General features: G+C 50.8%; 1 protein-coding gene across 1 annotated transcript; it reads right to left on the bottom strand.

Annotated features, from left to right (window-relative positions):
• Nucleotides 1-2,053: 2,053 nt before the first annotated feature.
• Nucleotides 2,054-2,797, bottom strand: LOC105913993 (zinc finger MYM-type protein 5-like). The gene has a single exon (XM_022825272.1). The coding sequence runs from the start codon at nt 2,795-2,797 to the stop codon at nt 2,054-2,056; it is 744 nt and encodes a 247-aa protein (XP_022681007.1).
• Nucleotides 2,798-18,086: the final 15,289 nt, after the last annotated feature.

Raw genomic sequence — 18,086 nt, 5'->3', positions numbered from 1 at the left:
TCGTCTTCGACTTATCCATCCATTCAGGGCCGTACCGGAGATTTTGAGGCCTGGAGCAAACCAAGAAATGGAGCCCTATATAGTGACCACTGAAATACAAATAATCGAGATATATTTAGATTCCAGTATATGAGTAACAAGTACATGTTTTTTTCATACAAATAACAGCAATATGAAATTAGGTACTCATGTGATAGGATTAAAGGGCGAATAGTACGTACCAATATCTTCTTAACCTCTAGTAAAAAGCATCATTCGTCTGGTGTTGTTTGAAATGAAATCTTCAATTATATCTTCATATTTAATCTTCTCCAAAACATCAATTTCAAGTGCAATTGTTGCCAGCCCATTGAGTCTTTCTTGTGTCATTGTACTACACATGTAGGACTTTAATAACTTTAATTTTGAAAAGCTCCGCTTCGCAGATGCAACTGTTACAGGAATATTCAACAAAATTCTGTATGCAATAAGGGCATTTTGGGAAACAGCCCATCCGTTTCACAAACTTCAGAATATCAAGAGGGCCCATATCTTCCTGAGGAATGAAATCTTGGAGGAACTTTAACTCCACAAGTAATTCTTTGCCATCAATATCAGAATGTTCACGACTCGTAAGTGCTTCCTCAAGACGAGCACAAGAAGATAACAAACTCTTATCATCTAAGGAGCACAATTTACGTGAAGTGAACAAAAAACCAAAAGTCTTTTCATACCCCTGCTCAAACCTCCTAGTTAGTGAAGCAATTGCTTGATCAACAACAGGCAAAAAATACTTGAGCCTAAATGATTCCTCTTCAGACTATGAAGCGATAAATGCATCATCAGGTGTCTCATCAAATTTCCTTTTCCTTTTGATTTTACGCTTGGTACGAAATGCTGGCTCAATATCCATCTCGTGTGCTATTTCTTTTGCAGATTCAATGCTTTTGCAAAACTAGTTTCTCTATACTTACTGAAGAAGGAAATCAGACGCTGCACTCTATTGCAATATCAATAAGCATATCCTTTGCATGTAACTATTTGCTGACCAAATTAATAGCAGATAATACTTTGTACCAAATAATTATTGCCATAAAAAATTCAAAGTCACCAAGCTCATTAGTTGCCAAGGATTTAGCTTCACTGCTTATTGTTGTGTCATTATCCGTATCTGATACTTGGAGTAAAGCTTCTCTTATTTCCTGCATTTGGAACCTTATAGCCTTAACACTATCAACACGACTCTCCCAACGAGTGGTTGACAGTGGCTTGAGAGTCAATCCTGATATGTTATCTTTCAAAATTTGCCATCTCTTTGTGGACTTAGCAAATATTGTATAGATACGCTGTATGATTCCAAAAAAATCTTTAGCCTTACCAGAACTCTTTGACATATCACATAGTGTTAAATTAAGACTATGACAACCACAAGAAGAATAAAATGCCCTAGGATTGATACCCAAAAGTTTCCTTTGTACCCCTTGATTTTTCCCTTTCATATTTGATCCATTGTCATATCCTTGTCCTCTCACATTATCTATATCAAGGCCAAGGTTTTTCAATTCATCTTGCAAAACATCAAACATTCCTTGCCCTATTGTATCATTTATATCCAAAAAACCTAAGAATGATTCCTTGATGCAAATTGAATCCGAAGAAGTATCAACATATCTTATGATCAAAGACATTTGTTCTTGGTTTCTTATATCAGCGATACAATCAAGTATAACTGAAAAATACTTTGATTACTTTGTTTTTCTAATTATCTTCGACTTCACAGCAGTAGGAAGCAAATTAATCAACTCATTTTGGATGCCATGACCAAGGTAATGTTTGTGAATATCATCATTTGTTATGCGTTGCACATGCTCCCGAATAACTAGATCAAATCAGCCATCATTTCAACCATGCCTAAGAAATTCCCATTGCTATCTTGGTACAGCTTGCTATTAGTGCCACGAAATGCTAAATTATATTTGGCAAGGAATTTAACAATCAAAATAATTCTGAATAAAACCCTCCTCCAATGGTCCTTTTCTTTCTCCAGTTCTCTCCGAGCAACTTTATCAATAGTCTAATTTTCATTAAACCTGAGACGCATGTTGTACCAAGATGCCATACTTGTAATATGGTCTGCACTAGTTTCATGTTCTTTAAGTCTGATGTTAACATGTGACCAATCATTGAAACCCTCATTTGCCAGCTGACTTCTTAAATGCCCCTTTCTCAATAATTTGTAGCAAAAACAAAATACTCTGTCAAACTCTTTGGAATATACCAGCCATTCTCTATCACTCTTTTCTCCATTTGATAGAACTCTAGTATATAGTGATGTAGAAAACCTTCTGAATAATCTGTCATTTGGACCTTTTTGAATAGACAACTCCCTTTTAGGACCTTTCTGGATCAAAGTATCAATCATTTTTTGATCAAATCCATCCCAATATCTTGGATCAAATATATTAGGCTGAAAAGGAACCCTCAAATCATTTTCACTTTCAATATTAGGTGATCTATCAAGGGTAGCATCGCCAACATTGGCATTTTCCTGAGTTTGATTTTCAGGAGTGTGAGCCTCAACATTGTTAGGATCAATTACAGGTGAACCAAGTTCAAGAGTGTGAGCCTCAACATTGTTTGTGTTACCACCACGATTCCCATCATTGTCTTCCTGAGTTTGATTTTCTGTACTAGTTTGATTTTCTGTAACAACAAATCTCTCAAGTGCACCCTTCTGAGCCTGAGCAGCAAGAGCTAGTCTTTTCTTCTTCTTATGCTTTTCACAACCGGAATCATATTTTCTAACTCTAAAAGACATCGTAAATAAATAGACCTCCCTGTTTCATGAATCACAAACAAAATAGAATAAATTAAACAGATGTGCGCTTATGCGACAATCATTAATGTAATGAGTCCTGTTCAGAATTCTCACAATCTCACTGACCTACTTTCACCGTCGATGATCAGTGATCACTTGAATACTTGATCAGATGTCCAACGGACTGCAGAGTCGCAGCTGTTAAAAAAAAGTGAGGAAAGACTTGAATACTTTAATACTATCACAATCTCACTTGAATAATTGATCAGCTGACGAGTGATGACAAAGACCAAGACTCGCGGATTAAAAAAAAAGTGAGGAAAGGGAAGAGATGACAGATCACAGATGCATGCTCACACCTCATACGAAGACCTGGCGTACCATTGTACGTCTGTACCAGTGTACCACAAGCAGGCTAGCAGGACGCCCGCCGTTGGAGCCGGCCGCCACTGACGACCAAACCTACGCCACGCCGGGCGCCGGCGCGGATCACACGAACGGCGGCTTCAGTGGGAGCTGCGACGGGAAGGTTCGCACGATACATGTCCGCGTCGTTTCAGTACCCCGCGATGACCCCTGAAATTCACGGTACACATCCTGACGGCCGCCTGTTCCACTTCTATGGATAGTAGATGGGCCGAGTAAAAGTCCAATAGTTGGGGCCCCTAATTTTTGGGAGCCTGGCTCGGTTGCTCCAGTTGCGCTGCCTAATGGACGGGCCTGCATCCATTGGACTTTTGATGAATTCAAAAGTGAATTCCCCAAGGATTCTGCAGGAGAAGGCATCAACTGAGCGTGGGTTGATTGTTTGGTCAGGATCAACTAAATGAAAAAAAAAACCGTTGCAATAAGCCAATTACCATAATGTAGATCAGGTGCACAAATTGGTAAGCCTAAGATCTTAGTCAATATTTGTAGATCAGGTGCACAAATTGGTAAGCCCAAGATCTTAGTCAATATTACATTGAAAACCAAATTAGAGGTACGAGTAATATTCCTTCAATTTTTCTGCCAGGCTAATTCTGTTTCTCTTAGGAAAAACTTTTAAGCCGCTGTTACTCTATTTTTTAAAAAACACTACAATGCAGATGCTCACAAACACATGCATATCATACCTATTAATATATGCATGCAACCCTATCCTTATGAGTAACTTCAAGAGTTTGAGCCAACAGATCCTTGAGATTCACAAAGTCACCACTGGCGCCTCACTAACAACGGGCACGCCACATACCATTGAAAGAACAGTGGTGGTTAAATCCTGAAATAAATCCAGATCAAGTGGTGGACTCAAACTCTGGTAGGCATGTTTTCCACCCCAAGGAACCTTATCCGCTAAGATCCACTTTGTTTGGGCCACAGTTACTCTATGTAGAATATAAAACATAAAAGTGTGACACAGTTGTACTAGTGTTGAAAGCTAGACACCAGGTGGAGTGGTGGCGCTTAGCGCCTATACAGCCCATCCGATGGACTTCTAAAACTTATTAGAGGTGCGGCAAAAAGTATTTTGTTAACCTTACAAGTGGCTACATGTGCGATTTTAACTAGCCTTGTCTATACAATTTTTGCATTCTTATCCGTACGTTCTGATGCTCCATCCAGACCGTATAAATCACCTGGATTCGATTACATTTTTGGAGGAAAAAACAGCCAAACAGCCCTCGTGTCATCTTCGGAGGAGGCTCAGGGACGACTTTGTCCTCCCACTGCCCGCTGGCTTGGTTTGCTCTCTTCTCTACCTTTTTCTCCATCCCTCTTAGCATCCTTTCGTTCTTCGTGCGAGTAGCAACGCTGCTTGGTTTGCTGGAGTCTACCGGAGGCTAGCAGCCTTTCTCGGCAACGTCCGCGGCTGAAAAAACTGATCTTTAATTCCAATTAAAAAAATCCCCTTTAATCTCGGTTTGTAACACAAACCCGTCTCGATTTGTGTTACAAACCGGGACTAAAATGTCACTTTTATTCCTTTTAGTCCGGGTTGGTGTTACAAACCGGGACTAAAATGCTTTTGGAGTACGAAATTTAGATCAGGAACTCGGGTCCAATTCATTCCGAGATTTTTATGTAGGATCAATTGTCAGTGTTTTATACCGGCAACTTACTGAGGGGTATCCCGAGGTAGTAGATTGATCAGTGAGGGATCGCTGGACCTGGAACATGAAGGTAAAAGCGAGGATATAAGATATGGATTTATACAGGTTCGTGCTGTTAGATTAGCATAATACCCTATGTCCTGTTTGGTGTGTGGTATATTACGCTCTGCGCTTGGGTGTTATTTGGTATTGAGGATTTGATTCTTTGTTGTGGTTCTATGAGGTCTTGGCCTACCGATCTAGAGACCCTACCCTCCTTTATATACTTCAGAGGGCGGGATTACTAGTCAGTTATAAGGTAGGAATTCTAGTAGGATTACACGGTATGAGTCCTAGTGTTATACGCTACGGCGGAGGAACAACGAAGTAAACAAGATCAATCGCAGAAAGACACGAGATTTAACATGGAAAACCCTCCCAATGCGAGAGGGAAAAATCACGGGCGCCGGCTAGCAACAATCTCCACTATATCTGGGTGAGGTTACAAGAGCCGGAGATTTACAACTTGGGGATACCTTAACTTGGGGCCTTCCCGTATAGAAGTCTAGGATGCGTCTTTTCTATATGGGAGGTGGTCCATATATATAGATGTTGGAGGTATGCCCTAGAGGCAATCATAGAGATGATGATATTCCATTTGTATCCATGATTTATATTGTGTTCCTTGAATATCCATTAAAGGCTACTTGAATTGATTTGCAATTATATGAATTGTATGCGAAACTCTTTACCTGTGTGGTTATTCTAAAGTTGTCCCTAGTCGGAGTTCATGTAAGGACACACATGAATATTAGACTAGCACATGTATTAGTTGATGACTATGTTTCACAAGTCATGGACATGGAGATGTTAAACTAATAATGTGGGCACATGTGAAGACATGTGCTAGGACTGACCCAACACGAGAAGTAGTTCTCTCTTTACACAACATGTACATTTTGTCCTTAGACCTGAGATTGTTGCATGTACTCAAGATGTGGATCGACTTACTTAGGGGCTATCAAACGCTACACCGTGATAGGGTATTTAAAAAGGTAGCTTTCGGGTTTGTCAAGAAGCACGCTGTAAGACATGATCAATCAAGATGGGATTTGCCCCTCTCTGATTGAGAGTGATATCTCTGGGTCCCTCGAGTGATCAGATTTGAAAATGCAACGGGATTCCAAATCACAGGATCAAGAAAGAGCGGTTGGCTTGAAGCTAGACCAAATATCGTGAGGCAAAGGGAATAGCATGTACATAATGTTGTAATGATTCGTCTGATATGATCTTCGTGTGCGTATAGGAGTTGGCACATCTTGCTAGAGGCCGCTACCGACTATTGGGCCAAGTAGGAATACTTGGGCCATGTCTATACATATCTGAACCCATAGGGTCACACATTTAAGAGGCTGGAAGCCCAATTCGGATATGATCCGAGTTGGATTAGGTTTAGAAGTACTAATGGGCCTTGGACCCAGAGGCCCATTAGGAACCTTTATAAATAGAGGGGTGGGGGCGCCCTAGGGTTTACACCTTTTTGGCGAAACACATCCGCCGTGCCTCCCACGCCCTCGCCTATTGCAACTCGTGGACCTAGCAGTCTGACTTGTGACGCTTCCTCCCTACACGTGTGGATACCTTGGAGGTGTTGCGCTTGCAGCACTTGGACGAGCCGCCGACGAGCCACGACGAGCCGACGACGAGCCGCGGCACGAAGACGATCTTGCTGCACGTGGATGAGCTGCTAAGGAGCTGCTCGACATCGACGTGATCGACTACGTTCGACTACGCTGATCGACTTTGCTATCCCGACGCGATTCTACATCTTCTGCACCAGTGCGTCAAGTGGTAACCCCGTGATCCTTATACGACAGTTTTCCTAGTTTACGCGGTAGAAAAATTTTGATTTGCGCTAGCGTAGCCTACCTCATATCCCAACAGTGGTATTAGAGCCGTAGCTGTTTAGTTTTGGATTCGGGATATGTGCATATGGAGATTTGCGAGTTTTCAGTTTGATCTATGTCCTGGTTTCGTGTTCTTGCTGCAATGGTTGTGTAACGACATACTCCTACCGGTCGGGTTTCCGCCATCGGAGTTAAGTGATACACGTAATGCCAGTTGCAGCGAGTGAGGATCAATGTGATTGGTCGAATCAAGATCCAGGTTCATACGCCAAGCACATGAGATGTGCAATAGTAGATTGGATCTACTACTGGGTCGGGATTTTGCCGTGTGCGTGTGTTTCGGTAAATCAGCCGTAACTTTTCGGTACGATCTCGGATCGGGGTGAATTTTATATGAAAATTGATCTACAAAAAAAGTTACACATGAAATTCTACCACTTCGCTGTTTTTAGCGAAATTAGATTTCCCAAATTCGGCTTGGAAGATGGAGTTTCGGGCCTCTAAAGTTTGCAACATTAGAACGCCTAACTCTGTTTTGCAGGATGTATGTATCTTGTGATCAGTATGGCCCTTTGTGTATGTGATGCATGTGTGTAACTCATTCGTGACCTGCGTGTTGTGCGTACAGCAACACGGCTGGAGCCATATGTGTTGTCACTTTAATGTATTTAATGGTCAGCGTACCAATCTGTGATGATCCAAGCAACTATGTAATCTTCATTACTAGCTTCTTTACTAGCTGTCGTTGTTAAGATTAGTGGATCAAGACTACGGCTAGTAAATTTCTTTTATGCGCGTAAGGCTTCGGATGGTGGCGTGGGATGACACGGGGTTTAGACTAGTTCAGGCAAGGAAGGCCCTACGTCCAGTATGAGGAGCTGCTCGTGTTGCCATGCGGGGTCTGTAGTAGGGGTTACAAACGGGCGAGAGAGGGAGCTGGTCCCAAGTCTATTGGGTGTGCACTGATGCTCTAGAGGTGTGTGTGTAGGTTCTGTTGGCTTGAGAGTCCCCTATCTCAGAGCCCCCGGTTCTCCTTTTATAGCGCAAGGAGAGCTCAGGGTTACAGATGAGTCAGGTCTAAGGAGAAGTAAAAGATATAAGTAGAGTAAAATACAAGGAGAGGGACCAAGTTCCCAGGTCGCCGCCTCCTGCTCCGACCTTCGGCCCCTGTCACCGCGTCCACCGGAGGAGGGCGACTGCCTTTGGATCCTATCGACGATCCTCCTGGCGACCGCTGCCGCCAAGCATGATGGTGGTGTTCGGTTATGGCAACTGTGCGCGTTGGGGAAGAGGGCTGACCCCTGTTGTCCTGCTTGCGGCCCGTGGAACACGGACGTCGTGTCCCTATCGCCAGATACTCGGGGCGTGAGAGCGAGCGGAACTGCCTCGTGTGCCAGGCGGCCCAGGCCATGAGTGCCTCTTGACGAATCAGGGGGAGCCGCGGCCACTGTAGCCTGTGCGGTTGCGGCTACAGTGTCCCGCCTGGGTACTTGTGGTGGTCACGTCAAGGGGCGCGGGTGCCTTTCTGCGCGTCAGAGCCACGGCGCATTTATGGCAAGATCGGTGAGGGGCCCATGAGATCCGCGTCCTCGTCTGGCGGTCTGCACCCGAGGCAGATACATATCTTGTGGGTCTGGATGAGTCCGACCCCCTATTCCCAGGGTCGGGCGAGGTGGAGTCTTGGGGTGAGGGGTCGGGTGCTCCCGACCCTGGGACCGCAGGTCGGGCGAGGCGGAGTTCTGCCCTGGAGGGGTCGGTTGTATCCGACCCCAGGGCCCTAGGTCAGGTGTGACGGAGTAGGATGTTCTCTACCTCTGCTGGGTCGGCGGTGATCGTCATTACCGCAAGTGGGCCTGGGCCTTCTTGATTTTTGTCTTAAGGGGCATTAGGAGGTCGTCAATATTTGCTCCCAACAGTAGCCCCCGAGCCTGTGGTGGAGCGTGGATGCTCCTCCAGAGGATGCTATCATCGCAGTTAATAAGGGATAGGGAGTGTTGCTTGCTCGGCTTGGCCGGGGAGATTGATCAGGCGAGGTGTCCTATGGGCGACTTGGCACTAGAGGATTTCTCATTGTTCCATAGAGCACCTTCCATCTGGAAACCTCGAGTCGTGACCATTCGCGTGGTCATTGGTTGCGAAGCTAGCCCCCGAGCCCCCGCGCATTGTAGGAGATCGGTCGGGAGGCTAGATCGACTTTTGTACGTTACCCCTCAAGCGTCCGTTCGTTGAGACGGAGGGGGTGAGCCGTGCCACGCTATCCTCACCGGATGAACTGTGGTGCTCGTTGAGCTGCAGACGGGTTGATTCGTGTGCGGTCCCGGTCCACGTTCCGGGGGGGGGGGGGGGGGGCCGGCTCGGGCCAAGCTGGTGGCGTACCCCAGATTTCGGCCGGCCAGTTCATCTAGTTCCCGAGTCCGTTCGATCGGATCCGGGGGCTCGTTGCCTTTCTTCGGGGAAAAACCATGAACTTTGGTGCCGGCCCGGACTCGAATGTGAGGTTGGGATGCCCTAGGCTGTCGTGCGCCCAGGTGATGGCCTCTAGCGGACCCGTCCCTTCTCACCCCTCGCTCGGGGATGTCATGGGGCGGCTGTCGAACCCGTAGTGGGCCAGCCTTCGAACCCCTAGACCGTAATGGGCCGTAGGGGCGTTTTCAGCCCCGTATCCCTTTTTTACCTTTTGGTGGGCCTTGGTCCAGACGTGGAGGAGGTTGTGCGTGTGTGTTCTCTGGGAGGCAAAGTGGCGGAAGACGCTAGCCCGTGAAATGAGGGAGACGGGGATGTTTTCCTACAGCAGATCATGCGCACGGATTCCGAGAAAAGCGGGCGTGACGGGGCGTACTTGGTGCTGCATTTACTGCGATGGGGTCGCCTGTTCCGCTTCCCACACGCTTCCCTGTAAGACAGGAGGCCTGCCTCGCCGGTTCCGCCCGCAACTGCTGCTAAATCCTCTCGCCTTCTCACACGCCTCTTTGCCTTGTTGCACGCCATTCGCCTTCCTTCGCCCTGCGCCATAGCTTTCCTCACCCTCCGCCATCGAACTTTTCTCCCCTTCGCGATGGGGTCTTGGGCGCGCTCAAGCTTTGGTACCTCGCGCGCCGACGGCCTCACGAGGAATGGCCTCCTCTATGAGAGGACCGAGAGAGGTGAATGGTAGTTCCCCGAGATGGAGGAGGTGCCGAGTCCACCCGCCGGCTACGTCGTGTCGTTCGCCCACTTCCACGAGAGAGGGTTCACGACCCCGCCGAGCCTCTTCTTCCGCGGGCTGCTGCACTACTACGGGCTCGAGCTGCAGCACCTTAATCCCAACGGGATCCAACACATTGCAGCATTCGTCGCACTGTGCAAGGGATTCCTGGGCATCGAGCCCCTCTTCTCACTCTGGTAGTACTTCTTCGTGGTCAGCCTGTACCAGAAGGCCGAGAAGAGGGGGAGCTAGCAGCGGGCGACCCCGGTGCCGATAGGGTGCACCGGCATCCACCTCCGCCATACTCGCGCCAAGGAATACATGGCGATGAAGACTGCGGTGTCCCACAAGGGGTGGCATCAGCAGTGGTTCTACGTGAAGAACTACTCTAACTCCCCCTTACCGGAGTTCACCGGCCACATCATCAAAGTGGCGCCGGAAGTGTGGTCGTACGGCCCGGTGGAGAAGGAGAAGAAGCAGATCACCAATTTGCTTCAGGCCATCGAGCACCTGAAGGAAAAGAGGCTGCCCGGGGCCGTAGTTATTGGGGCGTACCATGCTCGGAGGGTGGCGCCGCTGATGCTCTGAGTCCGCTCGCTTGCTGAGATGGCTCCCGGCGCGCCGACCGAGGGCATCATCCTTGAGACGGGTGCGCTTGCCGACACCGAGATCCAGCAGTGAGTTCGGGAGGCGCTGGACGATAAGGAAGTCGATTACCCGATGCCCGGCCATCCTCCGATGCGCCCGGACAAGAATTTTGTCGAGCTGGTGAGGACTTTGCGCTCTCGTTCTTTTTTCCTACGTTTCTTGGTTCATCGCTCTGACGCGGAGTTTTCATGTCTGCAGGGCCACATGGTCAATGTCGTTGACTCGTGCCCGCCAGTGCTAGAGGATGCTGAGTGGTGGCAGCAAAGCCACCTCCTTGCCGAGAAGCAGAAGAGACGCAAAGACAAGGAGACGGCGAGGAAGAAAAGGGAGTCCGCCAAGAAGTTCCAATGGCGGCGGTGGGGCAATGTTGTGTCGGACGATGATGACGATGATGATGAAGAGAAGGAGGAGGAAGATGAGGAGGAGGAAGAGGAGGAGGAGTTCGTTCTGGCTCCCCAGCCGGGCGCGCTCGTCGTCCGGGAGCAACACCCCCAAACGGCCGCTAGGGACGAGCCGAGCGGACCGCCCGCCCAGGACTCGACCCCGCAAAGCTCTGGGGCCACGCCACAAGGGTCGGCGTGGGGCGCACCTCGGGAGTCGACGGAGCTGACCCTCGACCCTTTGCCTACGTCCCAAGAGCAGAGGGGTAGCGGCAAGCGGCCGCTGCCAGATGCCCCGGGGTCAGCATCGGGCTCGGAGGCAAAACGCGCCCGCCGTCCCCGCGCTGAGGGAGTGTAAGTGGAAAATCCTCGCGCATATTGTTCCTTCCCTAGTGTCAAGCCATTTTTGATGATGTTGCTATTGCTTCACAGCGCCCCTCGGGACTTCGTCCTGCTGCTGGCGCCAAAGAAGGCGCTGCGGGTGTCGTCCGCCTCCGCGGGGCGAGCCGCGGCCCCACCGGTGGCTAACGGTGGTGTCACCATAGAGACCACGGAGCCTACCATGAAGGGGGCCTCCGCAACGGCAACCGGAGGAAGGGTGCCGTTGCTGGGGATGGGGCAGGGTCCGACTCTGCTCCGCGTCCTCCTCCGCGGCCGACCCTGTGGGGCAAGGTGTTGCCCCTAGGGTCCCTCTGACCGGTGAGGTGATAGACCTCGACGACGAGGTAGAGGAGGAGCCTGCGGCTCCGATGGCGGCTGCAGAGATGGCAGTGGCGGAGGTGGGAATGGGTGCCCCAGCGATCACGACAGAGGCGGCGGCAGAGGCGGGGACGCCTGCCCTAGCGGCCACGACGGAGACGCTGCTAGTGGAGGGGGTGGGAACGCCTACCCCGGAGATCGGGATGGAGGCGGGGACGCCTACCCTGGCGGTCGTGACGGAGGTGGGGACGCCTACCCCGGTGGTCGTGATGGGGGCCGTGGCGGCGGCAGGGACGGGAACGCCCGCTTCGGCAGCCGCGACAGAGACGGTGGCGAACGTGCCGGGGAGCGCCTGCCCCAGCGGTGGCATCGGGGGCGGCCAGAGCGGCTCCCACCCTTTCCCTAGTTAATCCATTCTCAAGGCGTGGGGTGGGCCTACCATACGCTAGAGGTTACGCGATGACCTGCAGAGACCTCTCTTTGTGCTGGACGATGCCGAGGAGTGGGGCAAGTGGCAGGCGGTGCAGGGCAGACTCGCAAATGTCCGCGCTACCCTGTCTTCCGCGATAGGGGAGCTGGACGGTGTCGTCGTCCCTGGTGGCCAGGTATAGTGTTTTCCCTGGTGGTTGTTTTCCTCTTATCTCTTCGTTGCTGAGTGTAAATTATTTTGTAGGCCCTCCAGGACTGCAACCGGGGGAAGTCCGAGTTCCCCTAGCTCGAGCGGGGGCTCTGGGAACACTTCTCCACGGAGAGGAAGCGGACCGGGAAGCTGACCGTGCAAGTCGCCGCCGCTCAGCAAGTCATCTACGACCTACGCAGGCGTGAGCAGGCGGCGCGGGAGGACGCGCGGCGGGTGGAGGACAAGTTACATGCCATCGTCAAGTTGGCTCGCCTTGATCGTGAGGAGTTCAAGGCCACTGCTGAGAAGGCCTGCCTTGATGCCGAGGAGCTCGCAGGGCTGAAGGGGGAATATGAAGCCCTTCAAAAAACCGTCGAGCGTATACGGCGCGAGCGGCAGAAGGCTTGGCAAGACCGGGACTTCAAGGCGACCCGAAAGGATGAGGTCGAGAAGATGGCGGCTGAGCTCGGGGCGGAGGTCAGTCAGCTCCACGTGCAAGTGCAGGGGCTTCAGACCGCCGTGGTCCAGGGGCTCGACCGGGAGCGTGAGCTGAAGGCTCAGTCCGAGGGTAAGGCTCTTCTTTCCTTTCTGACTTGGAGGTCCTCGACGCGGAGCGCACCGAGCACAGCAACCTGCGGGACGTGGTCCACGTTGTCTGCGACGGCCTTAGTGTGGTCCAAGGGGAGGGGACGAGTTCGTTGGCAGTTCGTGTCCTTGGGACATACCGCTGGGCCTGCGAGATTGCTCTAGAGGCGCTCCGCGTCAGCGTGAAGCGGGCCTTCGGCGTCTTCGGCTCCCACTATGCCGGCATCAATTTTGCCGGGATGAGTGGGGGGTACGCCTCTAGCTACTCCGAGGCTGAGCTGGTCGAGATCGATGCGTCGGTGCTCAACCCAGCGGAGGCCTTGGCGAAGCTTCTGGAGGATGAAGCTGTCCCGCACGAAGACCCAAGGACGAGCTAGCTGTATCGGGCTTAGACGCCCAAAATGTAAATATGTTAGTTGACTTTGAACTTATTTCTGTGATGGCCGCAGAGGCCTTTTCTATTGTTTGTCGAAAAAAAGTTCCCGATCCTCTTTCTTATTTTTTGGGTTTGGAAAGTTTCGAGCGCGGGTCGGGCGTGTCAGTAAGCGCTGATAGGTGAAGGCACCGTAGTCGCTGGGGCGTAGGTTTTTTTCGCAGTCTGATCAGTCTTGCCTGAACGTCGTTCGTGCACTCTGTCCTTTTCACACCCAAATGTTTAGCAAGAGGGTTAGTTCGGAAAGAAATGGTGTTTTGAGAAGACGTCAAGTGACTTGGGCTGGAGCCCCTGATAGCCCTTGAGGGATATGCGACCCTGGGCAGAGCTAGGGTCAGATATCCCTGAGTTTGGCATGAAACTCGAACAAAATCGACTCAAAACTTCCCTTTTCCATGAATTAATAAGTTATAGGAGTATGTATGTATGTACAAAACTTGGAGACAGAAACTAAGGGTAGAAGCGTCTTAGCTGCTCTATGTTCCAAGCGTTGTTGAAGATCTATCCGTCAGGGGTTGCCAGCTTCTACGTGCCTGGCCGTAGTACTTGCGTGACGATGAAAGGGCCTTCCCACGGAGGGGTCAGTTTGTGCCGGCCTCTGTTTTCCTTGACGAGGCGAAGCACCAGGTCGCCGACATTGAAGGCTCGGCCTTGTACCTTACGGCTGTGGTATCGTTGTAAGGCCTGCTGGTACTTGGTCGAGTGCAGCAGGGCAACATCGCGTGCTTCATCGAGCTGGTCTCGTGCGTCTTTGAGCGATGCCTGGTTCCCCTCTTCGTCGTATACCTTGACCCTCGGCGATCCGTACTCCAGGTCAGTGGGGAGGATTGCCTCGGACCCGTAGACCACGAAGAACGGGGTGAAGACGGTCGCCCTACTTGGGGTCGTCCTCAGACTCCAAAGGACCGCGGGGAGCTCCGCAACCCATCAGCCGCTAAACTTTTTGAGGCGGTTGAAGATCCATCACTTGAGACCCTGGAGTATCATGCTGTTGGCCCGTTCAACCTGCCCGTTCGTGCGGGGATGCACCACGGTCGACCAGTCCACTCGGATGTGGTGGTCGTCGCAGAACTGGAGGAATTTCTTCTTGGTGAACTGTGTGTCATTGTCTGTGATGGAGTTGGGGACTCCGAAGCGATGGATGATGTCGGTGAAGAACTGTACCGCCTGCTCGGACTTGATTTGCGCAACCCGTAGTGCCTCAATCCATTTGGAGAACTTGTCGACAGCGACAAGCAGGTGGGTGAAGCCCCCGGGCGCTTTCTTGAAGGGCCCGACGAGGTCCAGACCCTAGACCGCGAAGGGCCAGGTGATGGGGATGGTCTGGAGCGCTTGTGCGGGTAGATGAGTTTGGCTTGTGAAGAATTGGCACCCTTCGCAGGTGCGTACCACATGGGTGGCGTCGGCGACCGCCGTCGGCCAGTAGAAGCCCTGCCAGAAGGCGTTCCCAACGAGGGTTCTTGGTGCGGCGTGGTGGCCGCAGGCTCTGGCGTGGATGTCCTGAATCAACGCCTTTCCCTGCTCGATCAAGATGTAGCGCTGGAGGATGCCGGTGTGGCTCCGCTTGTAGAGCTCCTGGTCAATGATGATGAAGGATTTGACGCGACGCGCAATCTTGCGTGCCTCCATCTTGTTCGCCGGGAGCGTCTCGCGGATGAGGTAGTCGAGGTACGGGGCTCTCCAGTCAGACGGAGGGTCAGGCCCCTCTGCTGGGTTCGCGTCAATCTCCATGACTTCGGGGTTGGAGGGATCGGCCTCCAAGTCCAAGGCAGATGGAGAGCCGCCGACCCTTTCAGGGTCGTGCCCGAGTCCGAGACAGGTGGCGCGTTGCCGACCTCTCCCGGGTCGACGCCCGAGCTTGGGGCAGGTGGCGCGTTGCCGACCCTTACTGGCTCTTTGTAGCGGATGGAGGGCTTGTACTGGTCGCTGACGAAGACACCGTCAGGGACAGGCTTTCAGCCGGATGTCGCCTTCGCCAGTTCGTCAGCTGCCTCGTTGAAACGGCTTGCGACGTGGTTGAGTTCCAGTCCGTCGAACTTGTCTTCGAGCTTGTGGACCTCGTTGCAGTACGCCACCATCTTAGGGTTGTGGTAGCTCCACTCCTTCATGACTTGTTCGACGACTAGCTGAGAGTCGCCTCGGATGTCGAGCCATCGGATGCCCAGCTCGATGGCGATGCGAAGCCTATTGAGGAGAGCCTCGTACTCAACGACATTATTAGATGCAGGGAAGTGGAGGCGGATCATGTACCTCATGCGCACGCTGAGAGGAGAGACAAAGACCAGACCCGCTCCAGCGCAGGCCTTCATCAACGACCCGTCGAAGTACATTGTCAAGTACTCCTGCTTCTCCGGTGCGGATGGTGTCTGGATCTTCGTCCACTCTGCGACAAAGTTGGCGAGTACCTGGGACTTGATGGTTGTACGAGGGGCATAGGTGATGCCCTGGTCCATGAGCTCGAGTGCCCACTTCGCGATCCGTCCCATGGCGTCCTGATTCTGGATCACTTCGCCGAGGGGGAATGACGAGACAACCGTCACGGGATGGGAGGTGAAGTAGTGGTGCAGCTTCCTCTTCGTGATGAGGACGGCGTAGATAAGCTTCTGGATCTGCGGGTAGTGCGCCTTGGACTCGGACAAGACCTCGCTGATGAAGTACACCGGGCATTGCACCTTGAGGGCGTGTCCCTCCTCCTCTCGTTCTACTACTAGAGCCGCGCTAACCACCTGGGTGGTCACCGCGATGTAGAGCAGGAGGGGCTCCCTGTCGGTTGGTGGGACCAGGATCAGGGCCTTCGTCAGGAGGTTCTTGAGCCGATCAAGTGCCTCCTGGGCCTCGGCGGTCCACACGAAGCGGTCGGTCTTCTTCAGGAGTCGGTAGAGAGGGAGCCCCCGTTCGCCGAGGCGCGAAATGAAATGGCTCAAGGCCGCCAGGAATCTCGTGACGCGCTGGACTCCCTTTATGTTTCGAATCGACCCCATGTCGCTGATGGTCGCTATTTTCTCCGGGTTGGCTTTGATGCCGCGCACAGAGACAATGAAACCCAGCAGCATGCCCCTTGAAACCCCGAAAACGCAACTTTCTGGGTTGAGCTTGATGCGCTTGTTTCTCAGCCTTTCGAAGGCTAGTTCGAGGTCGGGGACGAGCTAGTCACCCTTCTTGAACTTGACTACAATGTCATCGACGTAAGCCTCAACAGTTTGCCTGATGAGGTTCCCGAAACACTTAAGCATGCATCGTTGGAACGTAGCCCCCGCGTTTTTGAGGCCAACGGCATCTTAACGTAGAAATAGGGGCCAAAACAGGTGATGAAAGAGGTCGCGAGCTGGTCGGACTCTTTCATTGCGATTTTATGGTAGCAGGAATACGCGTCAAGGAAGCTAAGGGTTTCGCACCCGGCGGTTGAGTCGACTATTTGATCTATACGTGGCAAAGGACACGGATCCTTTGGACACGCTTTGTTGAGACCGGTATAATCAACACACATCCTCCATTTCCCATTCTTTTTTCGTACAAGAACAGGATTAGCTAGCCACTCAGGGTGGTACACTTCCTTGATGAATCCGGCTGCCAAAAGCTTCTGGAGCTCCTCGTCGATGGCCTTGCACCTCTCCTCATCGAAGCGATGCAAGCCTTGCTTCACCAGTTTGGAGCCGGCCTTGATGTTCAAGGAGTGCTCAGCAAAGGCGAGTATTATAGCCACGAGTTTAGCAATCATCTAAAGAGTTGGAGAATTGTTCCACAACTTATGCCGCCTGGAACACCTCAAGGAAACGGTGTATCCGAGCGATGTAATCGAACTTTGTTGGACATGGTTCGATCAATGATGAGCTAGTCGGACCTACTATTATCATTTTAGGGATACGCTCTAGAAATAGCAGCTTTCACACAAAATAGTGTACCGTCTAAATCCGTAGTTAAGATACCATATGAGATGTGGACTGGAAAGACTCCCAGTTTGTCTTTTCTAAAGATTTGGGGATGTGAAGTGTTTGTCAAGCGACTTCAGTCAGACAAGATCACACCCAAGTCGGATAAGTGCATTTTCGTGGGATATCCAAAGGAAACTTTAGGATATTATTTCTACAATCAGTTAGAGGGCAAAGTGTTTGTCGCTCGGAACGGGGTTTTCCAAGAGAAAGAGTTTCTCAAAGGAGAAAATAGTGGAAAGACAGTGCATCTTGAAGAAGTTTGAGATGAGCCAATCGGGCAAGAATCAATGAGTGATGCTAACATAGCAGAACAAGTTGAGATACTCATGGCAAGAGAAGCACCGCCACAACCATGAAGGTCTGCAAGGCTCCACGAAATGCGAGAAATATTATTGTTGGATAATGATGAGCCTACGACATATGCAGAAGTAATGATGGACCTAGACTCCGAAAAATGGCAGAGTGCCATGCAATCTGAAATAGAGTCCATGGGAGACAATCAACTTTGGAACTTGGTCGACTGCCTGATGGTGTTAAAGCCATAGAGTGCAAGTGGATCTATAAGAAGAAAAAGGACATGGATAGAAATGTTCACATCTATAAAGCACGACTTGTCACAAAAGGTTTTCGACAAGTTCAAGGAGTTGACTACGACGAGACCTTCTCGCCCATAGTGATGCTTAAGTCCATTCGGATTATTCTAGCTATAGCTGCATATTTCGATTATGAGATATGGCAGATGGACGTCAAGACAGCTTTCTGATGAAATCTAGCTGAGATGTGTATATGATATAGGCCCGAGGGTTTTGTCAATCCGAAAATGCTGGAAA

This window comes from Setaria italica, chromosome III (assembly GCF_000263155.2).
Source record: "Setaria italica strain Yugu1 chromosome III, Setaria_italica_v2.0, whole genome shotgun sequence".
Taxonomy (NCBI): domain Eukaryota; kingdom Viridiplantae; phylum Streptophyta; class Magnoliopsida; order Poales; family Poaceae; genus Setaria; species Setaria italica.
This window is presented reverse-complemented; position numbering and strand designations above follow the sequence as displayed.

Excerpts from the sequence above, each read along its gene's own strand:
- LOC105913993 (XM_022825272.1), bottom strand. The coding sequence starts at position 2,797 with ATGTCTTTTAGAGTTAGAAAATATGATTCCGGTTGTGAAAAGCATAAG.